Below are 24,355 nucleotides of genomic sequence, written 5' to 3' on the forward strand. Positions count from 1 at the left end.
AGTGCCAGTAGCACCTAGGTCAAACTGTAGTGCACTGGATGTCAACATATGTATCCTATTGCTAGTTTCTAAAGAAAGGAGACTGAGTCTCTGTTTATGTAGCTATTGGCTTTCATTTCCTCCACAATTTTATCAAAGATTTTCCCTTGTCAACCAAGGCTTGTGCTAAGAGGAACACCTAATCTCCCACAGTAATAGTGAGAAATCCTACACTTGAGCACAAAATTTCTAAACTCCTATCAATTGCAGGTTTTTATTACTGTGATCCACAAATACCCCCTTATCAATAATGTGGTTTTGAAACAAGCAGGTGCAGATATGAAACTCAGTCACTGAGTTCGTCTCAAATAAGAACAGGCTGTTCCTTGAACCCAACTCCCCTTTCCCTAGGCTCCAAACAGCTGGGAACAGATGCAGATGCTGTCCCTCTTCATTTAGTATAGTTTTGGTCTTCTGCACTCTGGACAGTTTTCTGAGAAACCCTTGCAGTGGTTGACCATGGAAAGCTTCATGCTGCAACAGCCCTGCAAACTCCCAAAACATACAGATGATGGTTAAATAACACTGACAATGGTTAAGCAACGCTATGAGGCAACAGAGGAAGCAACAACAGATACTCCCAGGCATTATCCTGCCAGCTGCTACTGGAGATCCTAAGAAGAAAAGGGAAATATTTGGTCTACAAGATGTCCCCCTCCTGGGAACAGGAAAGAGAGATGAAAGGATGTCTTCTGCCGAACCTTAGAAAAGTCAGAGACTCATACAACATTTTTCCCCACTCTTGCCTAAACCAAACTGCCATCGAACAGAGAAATGGACAGGAATCAGGAGGTTTCAATTCCTCCTTCCTTTTACTGGAAAAGATCTGTCAAGCAAACAGTTGCACAACTCCGTTTCTATACTCACTTCCCACCCATGCTCCATGGTGCAATATGTACAAACACAAGACAAAAAACCTTCATTGCATCTTGATGAGAAAGCTTTAGGCTGGCCTATTTGCCATAATCAAAATGGATCTTTTTTTCCAATTACATCTTCTTTTGCTATGCAAACTCATCTGGTTTTTTTTTTTTTTATATTTTGTTTCTCTGGAGCTAAAAACATGGAGTGCTTTGCGGTCCCTATCTTCCTTCACTCACCACACCTCTGGCACAAGCTGGTTGGGAAAGCACCATGCCCCAGTTGTCCCCGTCTATGACATAAGACAGAGTTCTATCTCTCAGTACCAGGAGGATACAGTATAAGCAAAAGGGGACAGCAGAGATTGGTAAAATGTATGATGGGTGACAAAGAGGGTTAAGAATATAACAGACATAAAAGCAAGGCTCAAACAATAGTTTCTTCTGCTTGATGCAGGATTCCAAAGTAATTTTTAATTAAGCCTGGTCCCATTATAAAGCTGCCAAATGTCATCCACTGCCTTCCCTCCTCACAGCTTACGGCTGGAAGTTCCCACTGCCTTGCCCGAGATGTAGTGAATATTTCTTATCCCAGTTAAAGCAAAATAGGACACCAAACACCTCTTCCTTGAAAGACTGATCACTTAAGCAAACCTGGAGTGCATAGGTTGAAACAGAGCAAAGGATAGCTATGTAGAAGTAGCTTAGCTGGGAGCTCCACAGGTGAGTAAGATGAGCCAGGAGAAGAAAACAAGCAGTTGCTGGTAGGCTTGGATGTTGTGTGTACTACTTTCACAGGTTTCAAGGTAAACTGGTGCACAAGGCAGCTATGGAAAGGACCAGGATGTTTTACTGGGACACAAAGTTGCACTACACTGGACTAGAGTCTTAAATCTACTGACATGTGCAGAACTACTACAACCTGTGTGTGCTAAGGAACTGTTCTACTCTATTTGAAACTTGCTCTAAAAAATATACCCCTTTCCAACTTATTTATAGGAGTCTACCATTTATTTCAAATATCCAGATGTACCTACACTTATAATTTCTTCCAAATTCTAAGACCCTTATTGAGCAACTGCAGATTTTCTTGCAGAGCAGTTTTCCATGGTAATATCAAGTATAATAATTTCAAAAGCATACATTGCCCTTGTCACAACTTTCAACAGAAAATAATCTAACCTTTTATTTCAAGTTTATTATTTTACTTCTATTTGCTATTGTATTATTATTTGAAGTGTACAAGTTAAAAAAATTGCCAATATAATAAAATCTAAACAATGAAACAATACAGTTGATCCTGTTGATCAAAAGATAAAAGATCTTCTAATAAAAACTGAATGTTCCATTAATTCAGAACCAAAGGTTATAATGTGGAAAATTAAGAACCTGCTCCTGCTCCTGTGTCCAATGTCAATACAAAAGATCACATCTTACCACTTTTGGATAAAGTAAGTATAAGAGGGAAGATGGCAACTGATAATGACAAAAATTTTAAATAGCCTACTATTAATATTAAAATAAAATTCACACAATCCAATTAAGCCAGAGATCAATCATTTAAAAAAATTAGGAAAAAATAATTAAGAGATACATTGCTTACATAAGAAAAGTCTTCAGCATTCTGACAGAGTAGCTTGGGAAAAACAGCCTGTCGCTGAAATCTTTCCTCATCTTCAAAGATGTTCCCATACATGAAGCCATTCATCATGGTGGAGTGGGCATGGATGTCAATATAGAACTCCAGGTTAATCTTCTGTTGAGGGAAAACAACAACAACAAAAAAAACATTCAGCGTGAGATAAATCATAAGTGTGTTTTGTAGGTGAAGCCTCCCATAAATCCAATACTGCCGTCCTTAAATCCATGATGCCAGCATCAGAGCCACGCTAAAGAAATTGCTTTGTTGCATCCCACCATTCATGCTTCTTTGTGGGTGTATGTGAGATGCAACACAGGACCAGAATAGATATTGCTTTGCTTGTTCTGAGAAGGCTGGAATATTTATGCAGCACAGGACACTGCAAAATAAAGACAAAGAATTATTCTTTGGTTTGATACAGAGCTTAGTGCCACTGATAAAATGATGTACCTTCTAGTTCTAGAGCATGATTGTTTGAGTATAGCTTTGCCACTTCTGCACAGTTCTGCATCACAATACGGAGATGCACCCTTCTGCCAGGAAAGAGACCTTCAGTATTTCCTGTGCAGTTTATTTCAGTTTGTAAGGAGATATTCTGCAAATATTTTTGTTTTACTCTGCTTTGTGGTGGTAATTCAACAGAACAACTCCCAAAAGCAAACACCGTGAATGCTTCTCCACTTGTAGCTTCCCACGTGATTCTGCATCAACTCTTGCTTCAAAAGAAAACACCAGGACCCTCTAACACAGAAGAGCCTGCTCTCCACATACCCTTCCTGGATTGGTAATACAGTGTCATAAGGCTCTGTAAGAAAATGCTGCATGAGTCTCCAGTCCAGGGTCACATCATCTTCTTCATATCATATATAAATAATCCTATTTTCTCTGCAATTGGTGGCAAAGAATGAACGTTCACCTTGATCACCATGTACAGTGCCATTGACAGCAGTGAGAAGGCAACATCCAGTACTCAAAAGTGTAACCACAGCAGGTGCCACCGGGTTACCCATAGATTCCACAAACTTGCAGTTTCTGGTCCTGGACAAATGATGCTCTGTGACTAGACAGTGACAATGCCACCCCTGTCACCTGGCCACCGTGGGGCCAGTAAGAACCTTCCTAGTGACCAGAGGTCTACAGTTCAGATCTCCCTTCCCCAACAAGGGGATGAAGAACAACTCTGTTACCAGCACAGGGATTACGATGTTTAGCCCTGTACCCCTTGGTGTTAAAGGCCCTGGCCAGTAAAATACAGCATGTAGTTCTCTGGCCACATCTTGTCTGCTCAGGCTACTGGAGAACGCTGAGCTACAAGAAAGGCCAATATCTAATACAAACACTGTTTATATTTTGCAGTTCATGTGACAGCAGTGTCAGCCCTTCAAGATAGTCTCTGATGGGGAGAGAACATCATTCTGCATGTGAAACTAATATGATACAGATTTACTTTCCCTTGAGAGAACCAACGTGCAATACCCAATGTCTGTTTAGTCTAATTAAACGACCTAGAGTAATACTGTATCTTATTAACCCTCTCCTATGTTAAAATGTTAGCTAATGCAATGTCAATATCTGATCACGCTTCATAGGAAAAGGCACATTTGATTGAATTTGACTCTAATACAATGAATTATTTGGCTCCACCAAAACGTTATGCTGTGCAATAAAGGACGAACACTGCAATAAATCACACATCTGCTATTTGGAGATATAGCACTGAGGAGAAAGACTTGCACTGATGGGAAGAAATACCACATAGGCTTATTTTTCATCTCCAGGCATACAGAAATTAAAACAAAGACGGCATAATATTCTTTTTCATGCGATAATTTCCCCATCAGAAATAGAATTTGATGAGATCAAATGCATGCTGGCATACTGACATAAGACAGAACATGTAGAGTCTCAAAACAGGGATTTGATCATGAAGTGAGGAGTTAATCTGACTGTCCTTCACATAGAAGCCAGTGACCTAAGTCATGCTTATTTTAGACCAATGAGAAAGAATTCATTATAGGGACATATTTACTAATATAAAGTAGTTGAGAAGCCCAGTGAGATATGTAACAATAGATTAATATCATTTGTGTCTTAACACAAATAAAGATTCTGACAAATGGTAGGATTTGTGCTGTGTCATCCTACACTCATTCATCCATAGTTATCACATTGTTTCCAAAATAATGTGTTTACAAACAGAGACACAGAGGTACAGATTACTGAAATAACTTTCCATAGGCTATCCAGCAAGAAAATCACCTGCAGAACATAGGTGACCTGAGCCCCAGCTTAGTATTCAATCTATTAATTCATCCAGACTAACACAGTAACAATATAGAATATTTTCTTAACTCTCCTGAGAGTCTCACCTAAAAAAAAATGCTGATAAAAGTGTTCCAGAGAATTTTAAGGAATCCCTTGGGCCGCTGAAATTTCTTTAAAGTCTTGGTCATCAAAGCCATTTTCCAAACCATTTTCAATTAGTCTGGTTACAATGGTTATTTGTGAGGAAATAGTGTCCTTCACAAGATATCGGCTTCACCTAAAGATTAAGCTTCCAGATTGCTTATTTGGAAACTACGACATTCGACAGGTAGCTCATCACCCAGACAAATATTTAAAGGCATTTATACAGTCATTTATATGCATATATTTCAAAAGTAGTTTTGTAAGTTAGTCCTCAATAACTGTTCAACAGTTTTTCCTAGTCTTTTTTTCCTACCCTCATACTGAACATATTAAAAATTCTATTTCCAATATTCCTGCCCATTAAATTTAGTCCAAATTTGCAATTGTCCATCCTATTCAGAAAGTTGTTAAATACTATTAGAGTAATTGCCAGTTAGGTGTACTATACCTAGGCACTGCTGTGTGTGAGCAGAACAGTATTTCAGTGTTTCGTATTTCTTTTCTTCTCATCACGTTCATTATTTTATCAAAAAGAAACATCTTGAACATTCTCCATTAGGGAACAAAATAATTCAGTGTATTGTTAATATAACATGAGTTCCTCATGGAAAAACTCTCTTTATTCTCTTTATTCATAGACACATGGATATTGTGGCCTTAAAATGGATAACAACAGCTTAGTCACTGTGACATTAAACACAAGGGTTGCTACTTTGCACCCTAAGTAGTAGTAAATTTGCAGAAAGCTTTTGCAAATGAATTAAGATATGTTCCTAAGCAATAACGGTATTTCTTGTCTTTCTTTAAAGTCATATATTCATAAGTACTTTACATATAGGAATGTTTCACCCACTGCCACACTACAAATTTAAGCTAGGGGATAAAGTTTCATATTTCAGCTGAGGTTCTCTCTAAGATTTTGACACAATTACCGATCTCCTAGAATTTAGGCAGGATTGCAGAATTAACATATTGTTAAATATATAATGTCACCTATTGATGAGAATTTAAAAAAAAAATCAACAGAGAGCTGACCTTCTGAAAAGGTTTCTCTTTGAGATAGGGAGAGTGAAGTTAATAAATGTGTGTGTGCATTTACATGAGCACATGCAAACATACTTAAAACATAAAACAATACAGTCTGCTGTTAAACTGCAGGGGTATCTGTCAGTATCTACACAGAAGAACCTACCCCTGTTTTGGCTACTAATACAGTTCGCATCTACAATAAGAATGGGAATAAATTTAGAAGTGGCTCAAAGTCTCATAGTCAGATTTGCTTCATCCTTAATGAATAACCAGGCTCAAAGATCTCTGGATGCCATAGCTGCCTTCCAAGAGACTTACAAGTTACATCCTACAATATGATATTAAACTCATAATTTTCTGCTTTAGAAGTGAAATGCAGAATGATTCAGATGCCTTATAAAAATCATCATGCAATTTAATTTCCTCAAGTGTTTTTTCTTTGCATTTACAGGCAGCAGCAGAGATTTGCTTTCACACACCCTTTTTCTTAAGTAAAACTGTAATTACCTGGATGACCCAGCTTACAGAGCTGGTGAAAACAAAGGCAGACTTGGTCTTTCTTTCCTCTGTGTGTCAAAACATAAACTGCTCACTAGACTGACAGAGACAATGATTGAACCACACTTCCTAGAAAACAACAGTTAACATACTTTCTCTTGAAAAGAATGGTCTTTGCTTCTTCTTGCCACTTACTACATAAAACCAGAATAAATAAATAAGCAAAAGAGTTTCAGCTTTAAAATGAATTTGAATCCCTGCCTTTGTGACACACACTTTCCACTGTTTTCCTGAGTCAGTCTAAAGTTTCTGGCAGCTTGAGAAATATACATATAAATTAGAGAGGGGAAAAAAATGAAAGAAATCTTGGATAAAGAATAAGAGCTCACATACATTGTCAAGATATGAAATAGTCAAAGTAGCACAGAAACTGGAAACTGGTTCATGATACTGTGCAAAGTTTTGAGAAAATATATTCTCACTTGTCTGCATTTTTATTTTATTAGGTGAATGCCTTTAGAAGGTCAGTAACTAAAAAGCAAAAGGAAAGAATGATGTTAAAATCTAGCGTGGATATGACCAAAGTTAGATTTTGAACTGTTCAATTATGATTCTTCAGGAAACAGAGATTTAATAAATAAATAAATAAATAAGAATCAATAAATGCCATAATAAAAGGATAAATGTGCATTGAGCCTGGAACATGAGCCACTAGAGACACAAGTGATGCAGGAAGAAGCCAGTTCTGTCCACCAGCTGTCACTTCAATATGGATTTTATTAATTCTTGGGCATAGCAATTGCTTTAGGGAGAGAGTATCCAAAAGCCTTCTTCACACCAGCATTTCATACAGGGGGTGGGATAAACTCCTTGCAGTGTTTTGTACAACCCACTAAAACCATGGCTTGCCATTAGTGGCAGAGAACATAACAGCCTCCAGGCAGACTTTGCTAAGCCACCGTTCGAAGGGCGTGGACATGCAACGCTTGGCACAACATAAGTAGTTTGCCAGTTTTGGTTCAGAAAACATTCAGAAATTCCCATAAGACCAGACATTTGATGCTTCCACTGTTCTAGAACCTCTCAAAAGAAAATTATGCATGGGTCTCAAATATATCCATTTTGACATACACATTGTACACTATGCTTAGTTATTTTGTGAACAATAACAGTGGTGACACCAGAAAACACAAGTACAATGAGCTAATAAACAAATTAAAGGAAAACTAGCCATTCAGCATCACATTTTCAACAGTTTACATGAAGCTAGGGGCTCCATGGGGCTTTGCCCAGAGCCTTGTATCACTCTTCAGGGATGTATGACACTTGTGTCCCTCTGACTATACCTGGCAACATGAAGTAGGATTCAAACTGTCTGGATATGGTTCACACTTTTAAGCTTCCATTGAAATACCTGCATTTGGATTCCTGGCAAGCTGAATTTTACCCATATCACTTTTCTTATATCTACCTTCTCTCGAAGTTTTTTCCCAAACCTGTGAAAGGGGCAACATAAACACTCACCAAAAAAAATCAAACCCCAAAACTCAAACAACTACCACTCCCCAAAATCTTGCAAGAACTTTTATACTATTTTTAAAATCCTTCTAAATGTTAAAAACTTTCAGAAAAAGTTTCCTCATGTTGTTTCTGGAGAGAGGAAAACGTTGGTTTAGAACCACTCTTATTCTCACTGATACGAAGCACAAAAGCCAATTTCTCCTTACTCTTGTAGACACCTTTACAGATTCCAACAATATTTTTTTTAGTGTCCCCATGGAAGCAGCTTGCAGACACTGATGTACCACTAACTCTGCATGCCCTTCTAGCAATTCTTCATAACACTTCATGCACTTTTTTTGAGCTTATTCCATTGACATTCCAAGAGCTGTAGTTGTTCAGAACGAACAACTCCAACCTAGTTGCATTCAAAAGTAATTATTTACCAATCCAGCTACACAGCAAGTTTTCAATTTAAATAACACCTCGTAATTATTGGCATGATCTGACGTGACTCATTACTGCCTCGAAGAGGCTGGAGAAGAAAATTCTGTAGGCTCTGTGGGTTCACATAGCAAAAGGATGAGGTGTCCATCAACACTGCTTTTCTGCCTGTCTTAAAAATTAAGGAATGCTTTTATCCATAGGAGAACATGGGAGCCTCTTCAATGAGCTTGAACCTTGCTCTGGTGAGCCTGTCAGTAGCCCTGATAGGTGCTAAACTCAGTTTCAACCTCAGAGTGGGAGGGCAGCAACATGCATATTCTGATCCTTGTTCTTTATCTGCTTGCTTCTCTCCCAGTTCTCTGGCAGTGCAGATAACGACACCTCCTGAGGATTCATTGACGTTTGTAAAGCACTTTGAAGATATAAAGCATCACAGTGCGTACAAGTTAAGTATTAATTCATCTGCCAGGCTGATTCACTCTTTGACCCCTCTGCAGAGATGTCCAGTTAGTGTCAGCTCTGGCAGTTCTTGCAATTCAGGCACCTGTCCACCAGCCACTGGACTGAAGCCAACAATTCACGCAGGACACAGAAGAGCCGTCAGATGGTAGTAACATTTGGTCATGACAGGCCTGAATTGGATTTGAAAGGGTGACCTGGAGGTGAAAAGCTCTATCAAAAAGCCACTTCTGTTCAAATGCATATTAAATTAGAGAGGGGCCAAGGAGACAGTGTTAAGACCCAGATCAAGTTTAGACAAGACTTTTGGGTCAGCTGCATGCACAATTCTTGTATAATTTTTGAGCTAAATGAATAGCAAGCAGGAAATATACTCTTCTGGATTTTGGGGCTGACCTCAAGCAAAAACTAGATGGTTGACTCTGAACAAGGACAGTCGTTGTTCTGTCTCTTCTTTTCTCTTTCCCTGATATAAAAGCAAACATGCACATACACTCAGCAATACGGGTTTTGACCTTCACAAGCTCTGAAGTCTTTAGTTGCCTGAATAATAAGCATAAAATATTGGGATTGAACTGGGTCTTGGGGCATTACCTCGCCCTCAACTTTGCCGATTTCACTCAGCTCTGCATATCTCAGACCTCACTTATACATCCTCACCATATGTCTCGCAGAACAAGCTCTGTAAGTCTAACCGTGCTTATTTGTCTGCTACGGAACAACACTGGCCCTACAGAAAAAGAGCTTTTCAGAAAAGAGAGGGGAGAACTGTGGCAAAAGAATCAACAATTTTTTGTGGGAAAGAAAGAATCCTACCATGAAAAAAAAAAAAAAGAAAGAATGAAAGAAATAAAGAAAGGAAGAAAAAAACAGAGGCAGTAACTGTTCCTTAATCTGATAATTAAGAAATTTGGGTTACGAAACAGAAATATGTAAATGACCATGTTTTCATCAGATAATTCAATTTGGCTCTGGTTTGCTTCTGAAAGTTTGCTCAGCTGAAATGCTCCCAATAGTTGCATTAAGGGTTTTAGCACTCCTTGGTACTGTACCTTAGGCAGCCATTTGCTTGCTATGTAACCCTACACAAGTCACTTAACGTCTTTAGGCATCACTAATTGCTGCTTATACATCTGAAAATGTATTAGGCTCAAGAATTCCTGTTCAACTATTCATTTCACAGTAATATTAATAGTTCTGTGTTTTGCCAATAACTTTTAATTATAACTCTGCAGAACTTTCTAAGGTACACTCGCTTTACTTTGGAAGTACATAAATAAGGCCCAAAAACATTGCCTCCACCTTTCCTCCAATTACAAAGGTCGAGTGGTAGACTCAAAAACAATGGCTAGGAGTTATGACTCCCTCTCCTCTAATTTTCTAGGAACTATTCCAGTTAGACTAATTGTGTGTAGTCAAATCAAACTCTCTAACAAAGAGTTTCTCTTCTCTCTCAAATAATATACAGCAGTATTCACTATTTCTTACTAAAAAGTAAGCTGGCAGAATATAAAGTCATCAGACAGACGACCAAAGGCAAACAAATATGTTGCCTTTTAAATTACCTTATAGTTGTACTACAGAATTTATAGCCACCACATTTTGGCCAAAATGCAGATGAACTTAAAGATCAATTAGATAAATTCAAAGAAAAATATTCCATTGTGTTATTACATATAAAGCAGTTGACACAATTGATCAGAAAGTCCCCAAATTGCATATTGACTTTCCATAAGAACTTTCCTGTTCTTAGTCTATCCTGTAGCATCTGCAATAGATCAATGGATATGAGCAAACAGACCTTGGGTTTGAAGCAGCATCATTGTTTTTATTTTCCAGTTAGACCTTTATTTATGCTACAGAATGAGACTCCTGTAGTTCCTAAAAAGTTAAGGTGTTAAATGGTGGTAAAAAAAATGCATATTTCTACAGTTTAAAATGTCTGCTTTTAAAAGAGATTAGATAAATTACTATAAAGCAGTAATTATCTATGTATATCTTAGACTTAGCTATGTATATCTTAGACTCCATATAAATGCTTTATATAAAGCTTTCAGCTTAAGAAGGTCCTTAACTTATGATAACTACAAGCTGGACATCAAAGGTAAAGATTCATTTTACACATAAAATTTCTTATACAAGCCCCTGAGTGTCTTTTCCAGCCTACTAAATACATACTAAGAAAATCTGATTAGTTGGACCTATGAGAAGACCTGCAGCGGCTGTTTTTGTTTTGCATAGGTCCACATAGAGTAAGACAGAAATAAACATACTTGCATGCAAACTGAAAACCTGCCCAGTCAGGTGGAAGGAAACAACACTAAATAAGACATTCAAGGGTTATGCAGCCATCTACTTGCTTGAGAAAACAGAAGGTTTGGGCATTTTATGCCTTCTTTACTAGTGATTAACAGCTGAAAAGCAAACTAACTCTTTCTCTCCATCTTCCTGGCACAACTAGAAGTTATCCATGGTCATCAGTCTTATTCTGTTTCTTTGCAAGTTGCATCTTTCTTTTCCTTCCTTGTACTCAATGGAGGCAACAAGCACATTCAAGTAAGAGATAAAAGTGAAAGCCGATAAACAGGAACAGAAAGACACTGAAAGAGATTAGGGACTATATATCAGACATAGCTACTGAAGGGATGGACAGCAAGCTAACAAATAAAAATAAAAAAATTGTGCCTAATATTCTCATGTTGACCCAAGATTCATCCACGACTCCAAGAATGGGTTTTCTTAGGTTTGACCAACTCGGAGACAGATCAGAATAGCATTTTGCACCAAACTGCAGAATGTTTTTTCTGTGGTTCACATCGAGCAGTATTTATTGTCTGTACAGTGCTATAAAAGCTAAAATGTAATGGTCATTTTGGAAGGATGTGCTTTTACAACTGAAAGCACAACATATCACGCCTTTTGCAAGGCACTTATCAGCATCAGTTGTATAAGAATCTTTTTTCCTCCAATATTCCCCTACCCACACTGGACAATCGGAAAACATATTGCTGCAGGCAATATCACCTTGTGTTCTGCCTATCACACCAAACAGCAGGGCAGCTAACTGTGCCTATAACTAAAGTCACAAGATCTGAAAGACAATGTAATCCCTGCAAGCACATATTGGGAACCACTACAGTTTTCACCATTTCCTACAGAAAGAATATTGAGGACTTGCAGAACATCAGGGACTCAAGATTCAGCACTGTCATATAAGAAATAATCGGGGACAATCTTGAGAGGTTTCACCGGGGCATAACTAAGAAAAAGTGTAGAAGGACTCTGAATAACAATATTTCCCACCATAGGCAACAGCACCTGATCAATAGCGCCAATGGCTGACTTCTAGATTTAAGCAAGTTTTGACTGCATTTTCTTCTATGTGCATATATATACACACCTTTACAAGTGTGTGCATATAAATACATCTTTAAATACAAACAAATATTTTAAACTTGATTTCATCTTCCTCCTCTGTCACTGTTACAGCTGTCTATAATGGATGGCAAAACAATTTGCTCTGAATTCTAGATACATCAGAACAACATTTGATCTTTTCTCTCCTAAATGCTGTATCAACACTGATGGTCCACATGCCGTTTTCTGGTTGAGATGCCAAAGGCTGAAGTGACCAGCCAGTTCTATGATGCACATTCCTGACAGCTTCAGGATCTTGGCCCTACAACATTGCAAAGCAATATCATTGTGATTTAACCCTAGTAGGTATCTAAGCCCCACACAGCCACTTGCTCACTCCCCCCACAGTGGAACAGGGCAGAGAATCTGTAGGGTAAAAGTGAGAAAAGAAGGTTTACTGTCTTATTCCAACAAGAGACCACACAGAATGACAGAAATCAACCACACTCAACAGCAGCACCTTGAAAGTTGTCTGGAGGCAGAAAGTGCGCACACAAAACTTCAGCAGAAAACTCACGGGCAAACCAAACTTTTGGTGAACTTTCTCTGTTTCCTCATAGTTTCACTGTCAGTTTCCTCCCATCCCCAACTCCTACACACCACACTGTGAGTTGGAGAAAGTCCGGAAGTCTACTTTAATAAAGCTTCCCGCTTTCCCAACCACTTCCCTTTAATTTTAGATTTCACAGAATCACAGAATCACAGAATCACAGAATCACAGAATCACAGAATAACCAGGTTGGAAGAGACCCACCGGATCATCGAGTCCAACCGTTCCTACCAAACACTAAACCATATCCCTCAGCACCTCGTCCACCCGTGCCTTAAACACCTCCAGGGAAGGTGAATCAACCACCTCCCTGGGCAGCCTGTTCCAGTGCCCAATGACCCTTTCTGTAAAGAATTTTTTCCTAACGTCTAGCCTAAACCTCCCCTGGCGGAGCTTGAAGCCATTCCCTCTTGTCCTGTCCCCTGTCACTTGGGAGAAGAGGCCAGCACCCTCCTCTCTACAACGTCCTTTCAAGTAGTTGTAGAGAGCAATGAGGTCACCCCTCAGCCTCCTCTTCTCCAGGCTAAACAACCCCAGCTCTCTCAGCCGCTCCTCATAAGGCCTGTTCTCCAGCCCTTTCACCAGCTTTGTTGCCCTTCTCTGGACTCTCTCCAGAGCCTCAACATCCTTCTTGTGGTGAGGGGCCCAGAACTGAACACAGTATTCGAGGAGCGGTCTCACCAGTGCCGAGTACAGAGGGAGGATAACCTCCCTGGACCTGCTGGTCACGCCGTTTCTGATACAAGCCAAGATGCCATTGGCCTTCTTGGCCACCTGGGCACACTGCTGGCTCATATTCAGTCGGCTGTCAACCAACACACCCAGGTCCCTCTCCTCCAGGCAGCTTTCTAGACAGACTTCTCCCAGTCTGTAGCACTGCATAGGGTTGTTGTGCCCCAAGTGCAGGACCCGGCATTTGGCCTTGTTAAACCTCATGCCGTTGGACTCTGCCCAGCGGTCCAGCCTGTTCAGATCCCTTTGCAGAGCCTCCCGACCCTCCAGCAGATCGACACTTCCACCCAGCTTAGTGTCGTCCGCAAACTTGCTCAGGGTGCACTCGATGCCTTCATCCAGATCATTGATGAAGACATTGAACAGGGCTGGACCCAGCACTGAGCCCTGGGGAACCCCACTTGTCACTGGCCTCCAGCTGGATTTCACACCATTTACCACCGCTCTCTGGGCCCGGCCATCCAACCAGTTTTCCACCCAGGAGAGTGTGTGCCTGTCCAGCCCAGAGGCTGACAGTTTCTCAAGCAGAACGCTGTGAGAAACTGTGTCAAAGGCTTTGCTGAAGTCCAGGAAGACCACATCCACAGCCTTTCCCTCATCCAGTAGCCGGGTCACTTTGTCATAGAAGGCGATCAGGTTAGTCTGGCAAGACCTGCCTTTTGTGAACCCATGTTGACTGGGCCTGATCACCCGGTTCTCTTGCATGTGCTTCATGATAGCACTCAAGATCACCTGTTCCATGACTTTCCCTGGCACTGAAGGGAGGAGGTTCCTGCTATCTGTGATGATTGGAACCTGATCCTGTCATCATTAGCTTTCTCAGAGACTCTTCTTTTGTTGAATACTGGTCTGTAATAAGAGGCAGGAAGGATAGTCATTTTTATAGCAACTACCTGCCACGGATTTCAATTCTTTATCCCTTCAAAATCTCACATCTGTCCATGTCTCCAGGCACTAGTGGAAAAAGCTCTGCATTAGTTATTTTTATTATCAACATAAAAATCTTTCCATTTATTTATTTATTAAGAAAAAAACTGAGTTATCTACAAAACTCAGATCGTTTTGTCCTTAGGCAGACATTTAAAGCTGTCTGCCAACTTCTTTTCTTAATAAAAAATAAGTTAAAGTCTTTATTACACACAGTGTAACAAAATATGACCATCTGCATTTACCCAGTTGAGACACGTGCCATCCATTTATCAGGTAAGGATTCTATAACTGAAGGAGGAAACATCTGATAAAGAAGGCAGCTGAGTTTCTGAAAGCTGGTCACTGATGGGTCCTAACCACAACACTGAGCCCCAAAGTGTGCCCCATCCCTGCAGGTAGCTAAGTCCACACTGCTTAGTGGAGCAGGGACAAACATTTAGCTCATTGCGACCCCCTGACAGACAGAAAGTAGAGACCTGCCAGTTCAGAGCGTGGAGGGCTCCACTGCATGACTATTCTGCTTTTGGGACTCAAGTCTCTATGTGATGATACGCCAAATGGCTTCTCCAGTACTTCCCTAACACAGCAGAGAATGATAAAGCTTGTACTGTGGGGCTGCCCCTGGGGAGACACCACCACATCCATAACCACCAGCCTCTCAAACCCACCAGCCAGATCTCCTTGAAATAACGCACTCTCAGACTGTCTTTGGTTTTGCTTCTTAGCAGTGTGGTATGCTGAAGACTGAAAATATATCCCAAACCACTCCAGTTCCTTGCACAAATCCCTCTTGGACTTTCATATGAGGACTCGGTAGGTGATGAGAAAAGTGCCTTCTGCCCAAAATCCTGTGGCCTGTTTCATAGTGAGCATAGTCTCTGAAAAGCAGGAAGGATTTGGAGCTGTAGCCAGGATATGTGTCAAGAGCTGGTGCCCGCACTCTTTCTAGGCTGGTGACTGGCATGTTAAACCCAAACAACACATCTTAGACTGACACAAGATGAAACACATTAGGCAGATGGCATGTTTTCTCTGCACAAGCCAGCACCAGAGTATTTCTTCCTAACAATCTCCTGCTCTTGTTCTCACAGCAAAATTAGTTTTAAAGTAAAAAGAAACAGAAAAATACATAACATGATGAGAGCATAGATTACTATGTGGAAAGTATATCAATATCAGCAAGAGAGGGGTTTAGTTCTTTCAGTTCCATGGCTTTTATTTATACATATATTGTTTATGAAAATAAACACCTTTGTCAGACCTGAAAAGTCAAAATTTACATTTAAATGGAGGCATTTAGGTGGGTTTTTTTTCCCTCTCTCATCTCAGAGTACAGAAGACGAAAACCTCTCAATTTTCCTAAATGGAAAGATAACAGGTGAAGTTTGCATTCTGGGGGCTATTCATTTAGCGAACAATGTTCAGCTCAGCAATGACCAAAGCCCATCTGATCAAGGGGAAAAGAGCACTGGCTATTAGGCCTGACAGGGATTTGTTTAACAGCTGAGACCAAAAGAAGCTGTGATCTCATTATGTCCCATTCCCAAGGAGGAAATTACGCCAAATACAGCTCCCTGAGGGCAACACCTACATTTCCAGATGTACAGTGGATCACTATCCAACTGAAAATCACTACAATTTTAGAGATTTCAGTGCTACAGTAACTCTGGTTTCATTGCTGGACCTACTGCAGATATTTAAAACATGAGGTGGTCTGCTTGTGAAAGAAAATGAGAATACTTAAAACAAGTCTATAATTGCACAGTATTAAAGCCATGGTAAAATAATGGAAGTGGAAGCAAATACTGTGATGACCCTCAACCACTTTGTCTCACTGGAGCACGCTAGGAGTAACAAATGATTTACCATAGCAGCTTATATTACTCTGGGCTGGATTGCTCCTCTCTGGCTTTTTCTGACATACAGCTAATCCATAGCATTAAAAGGACACAGGCAAAAAGTAACTTCATATTTTTTAGAAGTGCCAACACTTTGTAAGGTTTTATGTTGACTGTTTTTAACCATCTCTCATGGTTGATGTTGAGAGAACCACAGACAAAAAAAACCCAATCAACCTCCCCCCAGACTACTCCCTCCCCCAGTAAAAATGGTCTGGTTGTACTTTAAAAGCAGAGGAAGCAGTAAAAAAATGTTTGGAAAATGCACGCACACACACACACACAATCAAAATGCCTGGGAGGCAAGAGTGCTATCACTATGCACCCAGCAGCAGGAAATCACTGACTCACTCTTTGTAAACTTACAAACTGTGTTTCTAGTCTCTCAGGGCTAGAAGCTACAAAGAGGTTGAAAGCTTGTGGGTAAGAACTGGAGACCGAGACAAGAAAGGGAACTTTGTGGCTGCTGTCTACTACAGGCCACCCAGTCAAGAGGAGCCTATAAACGAAGACTTCATACTCCAGCTACAGGAGGCATTGTGCTCACAACCTCTCGTGCTGGGGAACTTCAGCCTGGCCGCAGTGATCATGCACTGGTGGAGTTCACAGTCCTGGGGGATGTGGGTAAGATGAAGAATAAAGTCCAGACCCTAAATTTTAGAGAAGAAAAATTCCAGCTCTTCAAGGAGTTAGTCCATGGGACCCTCTGGGAAGCTGCCCTCAGGGACAGGGAGCAGAACAGTGCTGGCAGATACTTAAGGTTGCTTTCCGTTGAGCACAAGAGCTCTCAATCCCCACATACAAGGAAATCAGAAAAGGGAGGCAAGAGACTGGCATGGCTGAGTCAAAACCTGTTGGTGAAACTAAAGGGCAAGAAGAAAATGCACAAGCAGTGGAAGCAGGGACAGGTATCCTGGTAAGGGAATATGGACACTGCTCCGCTGTGTAGGATGGAGTCAGGAATGACAAGGCATGGCTGGAGCTGAACTTGACAAGGAATGCAAAGCATAATAAGAACAGCTTCTACAGATATGTTAGTCAGAAAAGAAAGGTCAATGGAAGTGCATACTTCCCACCCTCACTCCCACCCAATAAGCAAGATGAGCAAACTGCTAACAACAGATGAGGAGAAGGCTGAGGTGCTCAACAACATTTTTTGCCTCAGTCTTCACTGGCAATCTCTCTTCCCACACCTCTGGAGCTGGTGGACCATAAGATGAGGCCAAAGGGAGCAAAGTCCCTCCCACTGCAAGAGAAGATCAGGTTCAAGACCATCTGAAGAAGATAAACATATAGAAGTCTGTGTGACCTGACAAGATGCGTCTCAGAGTCCTGAGGAAACTAGCTGATATAGTTGCCAAGATACTTTCCATGATATTTGTATAGTCATGTCAGCCAGGTGAAGTTCCTGGTGACTGGAAAAGGGGAAACATCATAGCATTTCTTCAAAAAGGGTAGAAAGGAGGAACCTGGGAACTACTGACCTGTCAGCCTCACTTCTGTGCCGGGGAATATCATGGGACAGAACCTCTTAGAAGCCATGTTAAGGCACACGGAGGACAGAGAATTGATTCAAGACATCCAGCACAGCTTCACCAATGGCAAGTCCTGACTGACCAAACTAATGGCCTTTTCTACTGGTGTGACTGTGTCAGTGGGCAAGCAAAGAGCTTTGGATGTTGCCTATCCGGACTCCTGTAAGGGTTTTGACAGTCACCCACAACATCCTTCCCTCTAAATTGGAGAGGTATGGATTTGATGGGTGGGCTGTTCAGCAATCAATGACCAATACCTCCTCTCCTAAACTCATGTCTCTACAGCTGGGCTCTGTGATGCTCTCTATATACCACTGCCCCACTCCAGTCAGAGATCTAGCATGTGAAGCCAAGGTGGGTGGTTACCTCCCATTTTCACTGACTTCCTATGGAAGGACATACCAGGCATGTAAGCAGATACTTGAGATAAACCTCCCATCTGGGTGAAGTCCTGCCCTGCAAAGCATAGCCTGCACAGAGCTTTTGTTTCTTAACACCTGCAGTGCCCTGTTTTTGTTTATTTCTGTCCTTAAAAAGTCAGCTCTTCAAATCCATCCAGTTGCCTGCAATCTTCCAAAGCAAACAAGGCCTGTTGACATGATGTGGCAAGTTTCCCAGAACTGCTGTCCTTTCAGTTTTATGGATGAGCTCAAGGCTACCAGACATACTGTCTTTCAAGACATGCTGGTAATTAAAGCCTACCTAGCGCTTTACCTCAAATATGAAGTGTAACACTAAGATAATGTTGAAATCACTATGCCATTACTACAGCTGCTATGATGAATGTTTTAACATACCATGAGGGAACAGACACTGTTCATAAACATAGACATCTGACCAAAAAAGCAGGAGTTTTTTACTTAAGATAACCCATAGGATAAGATTTTAGCTTCCAAAGGGATATCAGCTCAATTCACCCCTAACTTCTCCTGAAAATCCACCAAGAATATACTACTGATCCAGTAAAACAATCACTTTTTTTGCCATCTTTTACCATGACCTGTTCTAACTACGCTACACAAGGACTGGTTTATTTACACTCATTTCCAAATCTGGCATCTATTAATTCCACACAAGCGAACTCAGCTGGACACGAGGATATAAAGTAATATAAAATGTCACCTTTCATGCTATACAGATTAAGCCAGCCATGTAATCAGGCAGTCTTTACGATGGGCATATCATGGGTAAGCAGTGATGACAGAGTTTATCAAATACCAAAAGCCACTATACATATGCCTGATTCTGTCTCTCTAGGAGCTTTTAAATCAGCAGTCCAAAAGTTAGGCACATGCTTATCACAGCTGGTGGAAACATTAAACCTTCTGGGTTACCTTCAAGCCCCAGCAAGGTTTAGCATACCCTTGAATTAACCTTGAATCTTACCCAGGGGAATAACTATGTAAGAGATTGAAATGGGAAGTGCTAACTGGCTCCTAATGCTTAAACACTGGGGCAGAACGGGGCCAATGGAAACCCCACAATAAATCTGAGGTACTGCTCACATCCTTCTATTTGTCTGAATACTAGACTAGTCTGCTGAGCAAGCTGCTGTGCTTCTCCAAGTAGTGGCAACTGATCCCCAAATGGCCCTGCACCAAGTAAAACTGAACTACATTTCATGCTGAATATGTAACTTCTCTGGAATCTCTTCTCTGCTGGCACTACACCACGCTGGTGTGAAGAAACATCTTCCAGGTGGGCTCTGCAATAGAGATTCTCCATATATATTCAGCTACTCTGTTGCCAGATACTAGGAGCAAAGCTGAGTGACACTTTTCTGAGTTACCTGAGACCTTGAACTACATATGCCTACATTTTTGTGTTTGTTCCAAAAATAATATACTTACACTATTTTAAATAGCCAAGTTGTGGGGAAAGGGACTTTTTTGGATACATTTTTCAAAGGATAAACTTGGCACACAGCTGCAGTTAGGTGCCTCACAGCAAAGGATCCAGCTCAAACATATATGGTTCTTAGCACTGTCCTGTCTTTTTAGCACAGTGTTCCACGTCACTATATCCACAAATTGCCCTCTACAGGAGGGATCTTCACATAACTCCACCTCCTCCTCCCTGCCTCTCCCAAAATAACCCCTCAAGCCAGCAACCTACAACTTTCTGTACAGTTATTTGACAGGTCTTTAATCTTGAACTACAGATGAGAAGAAGACACACAGAGCTCAGTAACAGTGAAGAGCTGTATAGGAACCATACAAGATTGAGTCCTCGTCTGTGCTAGTATGCTGTATTTATTCTCAAGGTCACCAGAACTAAAAGTTCTTAGCTTTGTGCTAACTGGAAAAAATAAATACATACCATCATACCATGCTAGGGGATGGTCCCGGTGGTGAGGTTTTTGGTTTTCAGGGCTTTTGGGTGGGGTTTCTTTTTGTGGGGAGGGAGTTGTTTGCTTTGTTTTTTTTTAAAGGTTTCCAGGTACCTGTAAATGTCACTGCATTGTGTATAAGGCTGTGGCATTTTGCTCTCTCTAATATCAGGAACTTCATATACACACATTTTCAGTTGTTTATCTTGTGAATACAAAGACTGAATCAAAGCATCACAGGAAAATAAAGCGAGTTCTTTTCTTCCCTAACTTTTCTGGGACTCAATAATATTGCCGGTTCCTTTTTCTCTCCCACTTCTATTTTGTCTTAAGGCTCTGCATCTTGGAAGACTGTGAAGCTGCTGTGTGATTTTTATCTCCATGATTAAAGTGCTACACTTTATTGAGCTCTTTGCATCAGCACCAAAATCTGCAATGCAGGATTTTACATAACACTTCATTTTCTCCTCGCACCATTACTGTTATTAACCTGGTGGCAATAAACAGAAAATACAGCTCAGCTCATGATGTACTCCTGAGTTTTTGTGTGCAGAACAAAAAAGGAGAAGAAGAAAAAGAATGGAAATGAAAGAGCCTCCACCCTGTGAAAGATTAAGAATGGCTGCATAAACTTGTATTTTCCTCAAAGAACAATCACAGCCTTTCAGAGTTAAAAAGATAAATACTGTGCTATAGCTTCTGCATATAAGGATTTCTTCTAAAACAAGAGATCAGAGAAAAAAAGGAACATCCAAACAACTTCAAAATTCTCCAACTCATTATTATTCTTCATTAGACTTCCCAGACGGAAGATTTGATTTATAAGCTATTTTGAGGTGTTGCTCTTTTCTTTGTTTAAATGACTAATTTTTAGAGAGCATGAGATCTGCCAACAGGATACCAATAAGGGTCTGAAAAACAGCTGAAGAGCTGTGGGTGCATCCCAGCACAGATGACCTTCACACTTCATCAATGGATGAAAACAGAATGTTTCACAGACATGTGAGCGCTGAGTACCCATGAAAACAGTGGGAGTTAAATATCCAAATATCTCTAGGAATCTAGGTTACTAACAGAGATACTCCTTTTGCTGAAGTGAGAAAGGCCTGCAAGTTCTGGAGCAGAGACATCTAGATAGAAAAGCAGGACTAAAAGAGTTATGCAGAAAAAGTGGGTCATCATTGAACAACTGGTTTCCAAAACCAAATCAAAGCCTAACAGTAGTGAGAGAGAGAAAGAGAGAGAGTGCGCACAAGCGTGTGCATGCAAGAGGAAGAGCGAACAAGTGAACATGTCAATATGGGGAATTACCTAACTTGACATTTCACAGAGAGAGCATTCAGATGCAAAGTCAGTTTTAGTATGAAACTCCCAACAATGCTTCAAGTGCTTAGATATCATCTTCAAAAAGAAAAGAAATAGGAGTGCAGGCTTCGTAGTCTTGCACTACATCTCTTCCCTTTAGATGACATAAGTACTTCTTTTGCAGTCCTGGAGTGTTGGCAATGGAGAGTTGGGGGCATCTTAAAAACCTGATTCCGACCCACCTTCAACAAAGTGCTGTAGATCTCTATGAGCTGCACTATGCTGCCACACCATCCCAAGGCATCTCCTCATGGAGTGGTTAGGAAAGTCAATTCAGATTGGGTTGAGTGATATTGCTAAAGCTTCCATCCAACCGGTTGCTTACCCTGAAATTTTCTAGTTATTTTTGAAGGATTGTTTTGTTTTTTAACCCAAGAGAAAGCTTTTAGAAAGCTCTCCAGTATTCTGCCCCCTACTTAGGTGGGTTCCTGCTCTTTACTCTGGCTATTTATTTTGCACTTGCTCTTTACTCATAAATGCTGCAGTTTGAAATATAGCAGGACATTTTTCAGTTCGTCAGTGTGTTGTTTGCTGTCAAGGAGACAAAACGTTACTACTTTCCTCTGGAGAAGCTTAGGACATGATGGATGAAATGTCACAAATAATTAGACTTTTCTTATGAATTACATTTTTTTAAACTTCTGTTTTCATGTCAACAGGTATGTTACAGATAGGCTGCATGAAAGGACCTGGGGAAATTTTAGTTCTCTGGGAATAGCAGTAATGCAATATCTGATAAGCCAAGACATAGCTCCAGCTGAGCCAACCTTTAAACAACTCCTACTATGAAGATTCGAGGCTATGAAAGCTTGAATCCAGCAGCAGAATCAGAGAGGTCCAGTCCAATTCCTGAATAACATGGACATAGTTAGGAATTAAAAGATTGCTTGACCTAGTTTGAACTAAAGTCCATCTACTCCAGTGTCTTCTTTCTAACTGTGATAATTTGTGTGGCTGTTAAGCTCCAGATGATACAACATCCAGGAATAATCTAAACAACTATGAGGCTTGGAGGAAATAAAAAAATGCAGTCACTTTCACACTTTGATCAGAGATGTATTGTAGATAGGCAGATTTCCAGACTGCATAAAATTATCTGGGAGACAGACACGAACAAACCCTCCAACTCTGAACTCTCTCTGGGTTGATTGAGTATGACAGCTGATCTGCACCTCGTGGATTTGGTACACTTCTGAGAACAATCCCAATATCTGCCAAATACCTGAATGTGCTGAGGAAAACTGCTGGGGAAAATCACAGGCATTCATACACTTCTTTATTATTGTTATATGAGTTTCTAAAGCTCTCATCATTTTAATCTCTAAGTTTATAAACTGTGAGTTGTTATAGTAGGTAGGCAGTAAACGCTGGATGAAACATAACACTGCAGCTGAATTACTGCTTTGAAATCTTGTATCACATGCAATGACTTTAAATTGCTTGCTTTGCTAGAAAGGCTTGAAGAATGTGAAAACATGACACACTAAATCATGCTAATCAATGATGTAAATCTTAACTGACAGAATGTATCAATAATCAGGAATACTCTAGGGGAACAAATCATGGGAATGACACACCTTTTAGGTCTCTCTTCCATAACCCATTTATTGCCATTTATTGTAGAATCATCAAGAAAATACAAAGATTAGTAATGATGTAGCAAAATTTATTTATCCTTTGGCATGGAAATAAATTCTTATTTTTATCTACGGGAAAAGAAAAAAAATCCCCACATGTATTTGCTAAGCAAGCTCAGCTGATTAGATATTATTGAACTAAAATAAAAGTGTTGCAGTAAATGGCCTGAAAGGATCACTGAAATAGTCTCAGGAGATTTAAAATGTTATTTTTAATGCTAAAGATTCACTGTATGCACACATTCATATGTGCAGGGGAAAGGGAGACCTAAAGTTCCAGTATTCCTGAATAGAACGCAGCTTGTGTGGGACTTCCTGATACTTTAGATACTTACTATAGGTACTGGTATTATCAAAACAGGGCCTGGGAAAATAGTTTTCAAATATGAGGAAAGGTATAAAAAAACTTCAAAACCTTTTCTCCTTATTCAGAGAATAAGGCTGTTTACATCAGCTCATCTCTAAGGATCACAAAACAACAAAATAAATTGTTTTCCAATGGCTAACACAAGCGGAAAATGAGAGAGTTTGAGTAGCTTCTTGAGCGTGTCACTTCCTTCCAGCAATACCTAATGAGATTCCCTGTAAAGGTGGAACCTGCCACACATTTCTCTCCATCAAATGGGATCTGGAGGGTATTTTATTGCCTTAGACTATCATGCTGCCTAGTATGGTAGATAGTCGCTTCTGAAAGTCCCCATCACTCCCAAAAGTCACCTATTCCTCTATGAGGAAATTGGAAGTTGATAAAAACCGTCATCAAGCACTTATTTCACTGCTTCACAACTGTTTATATTCTAACAGCTGTGTACAGATTTATCAAAGAGAAGAGTTAAGTGGTTGCATTCTTTCTCTTTCTTAGTCAAGCCCATCATAACTTATATTGTGTAACAGCTGTGCCTCCTTGCTCTTTGTTCACGCTGCATCTAGATAAAGCTCAGGAACACTGACAAAATCCCTGTAGTGAAATTATAGGGATGGTCCCATGATAGATTCCCAATCTATTAATCTACTGTTTCATGCGTTACAGCCACCACCACTGTGTTCCAAATGGAACAAGTCTCAATAAGTAACACAGA

The 24,355-nt window shown here is 40.3% G+C and overlaps 1 protein-coding gene across 1 annotated transcript in view; it reads right to left on the reverse strand.

Moving 5' to 3' along the window:
* LOC138723714 (BEN domain-containing protein 5-like) overlaps positions 1-24,355 on the reverse strand; it is a 935,765-nt gene that overhangs the window by 99,885 nt on the left and 811,525 nt on the right. Inside the window, exon 10 of the mRNA XM_069863065.1 lies at positions 2,503-2,655. Coding sequence (XP_069719166.1) covers positions 2,503-2,655 — 153 coding nt within the window. The remainder of the gene's footprint in view (positions 1-2,502; positions 2,656-24,355) is intronic.

The sequence above is a fragment of the Phaenicophaeus curvirostris genome, chromosome 8 (assembly GCF_032191515.1).
Source record: "Phaenicophaeus curvirostris isolate KB17595 chromosome 8, BPBGC_Pcur_1.0, whole genome shotgun sequence".
NCBI lineage: Eukaryota > Metazoa > Chordata > Aves > Cuculiformes > Cuculidae > Phaenicophaeus > Phaenicophaeus curvirostris.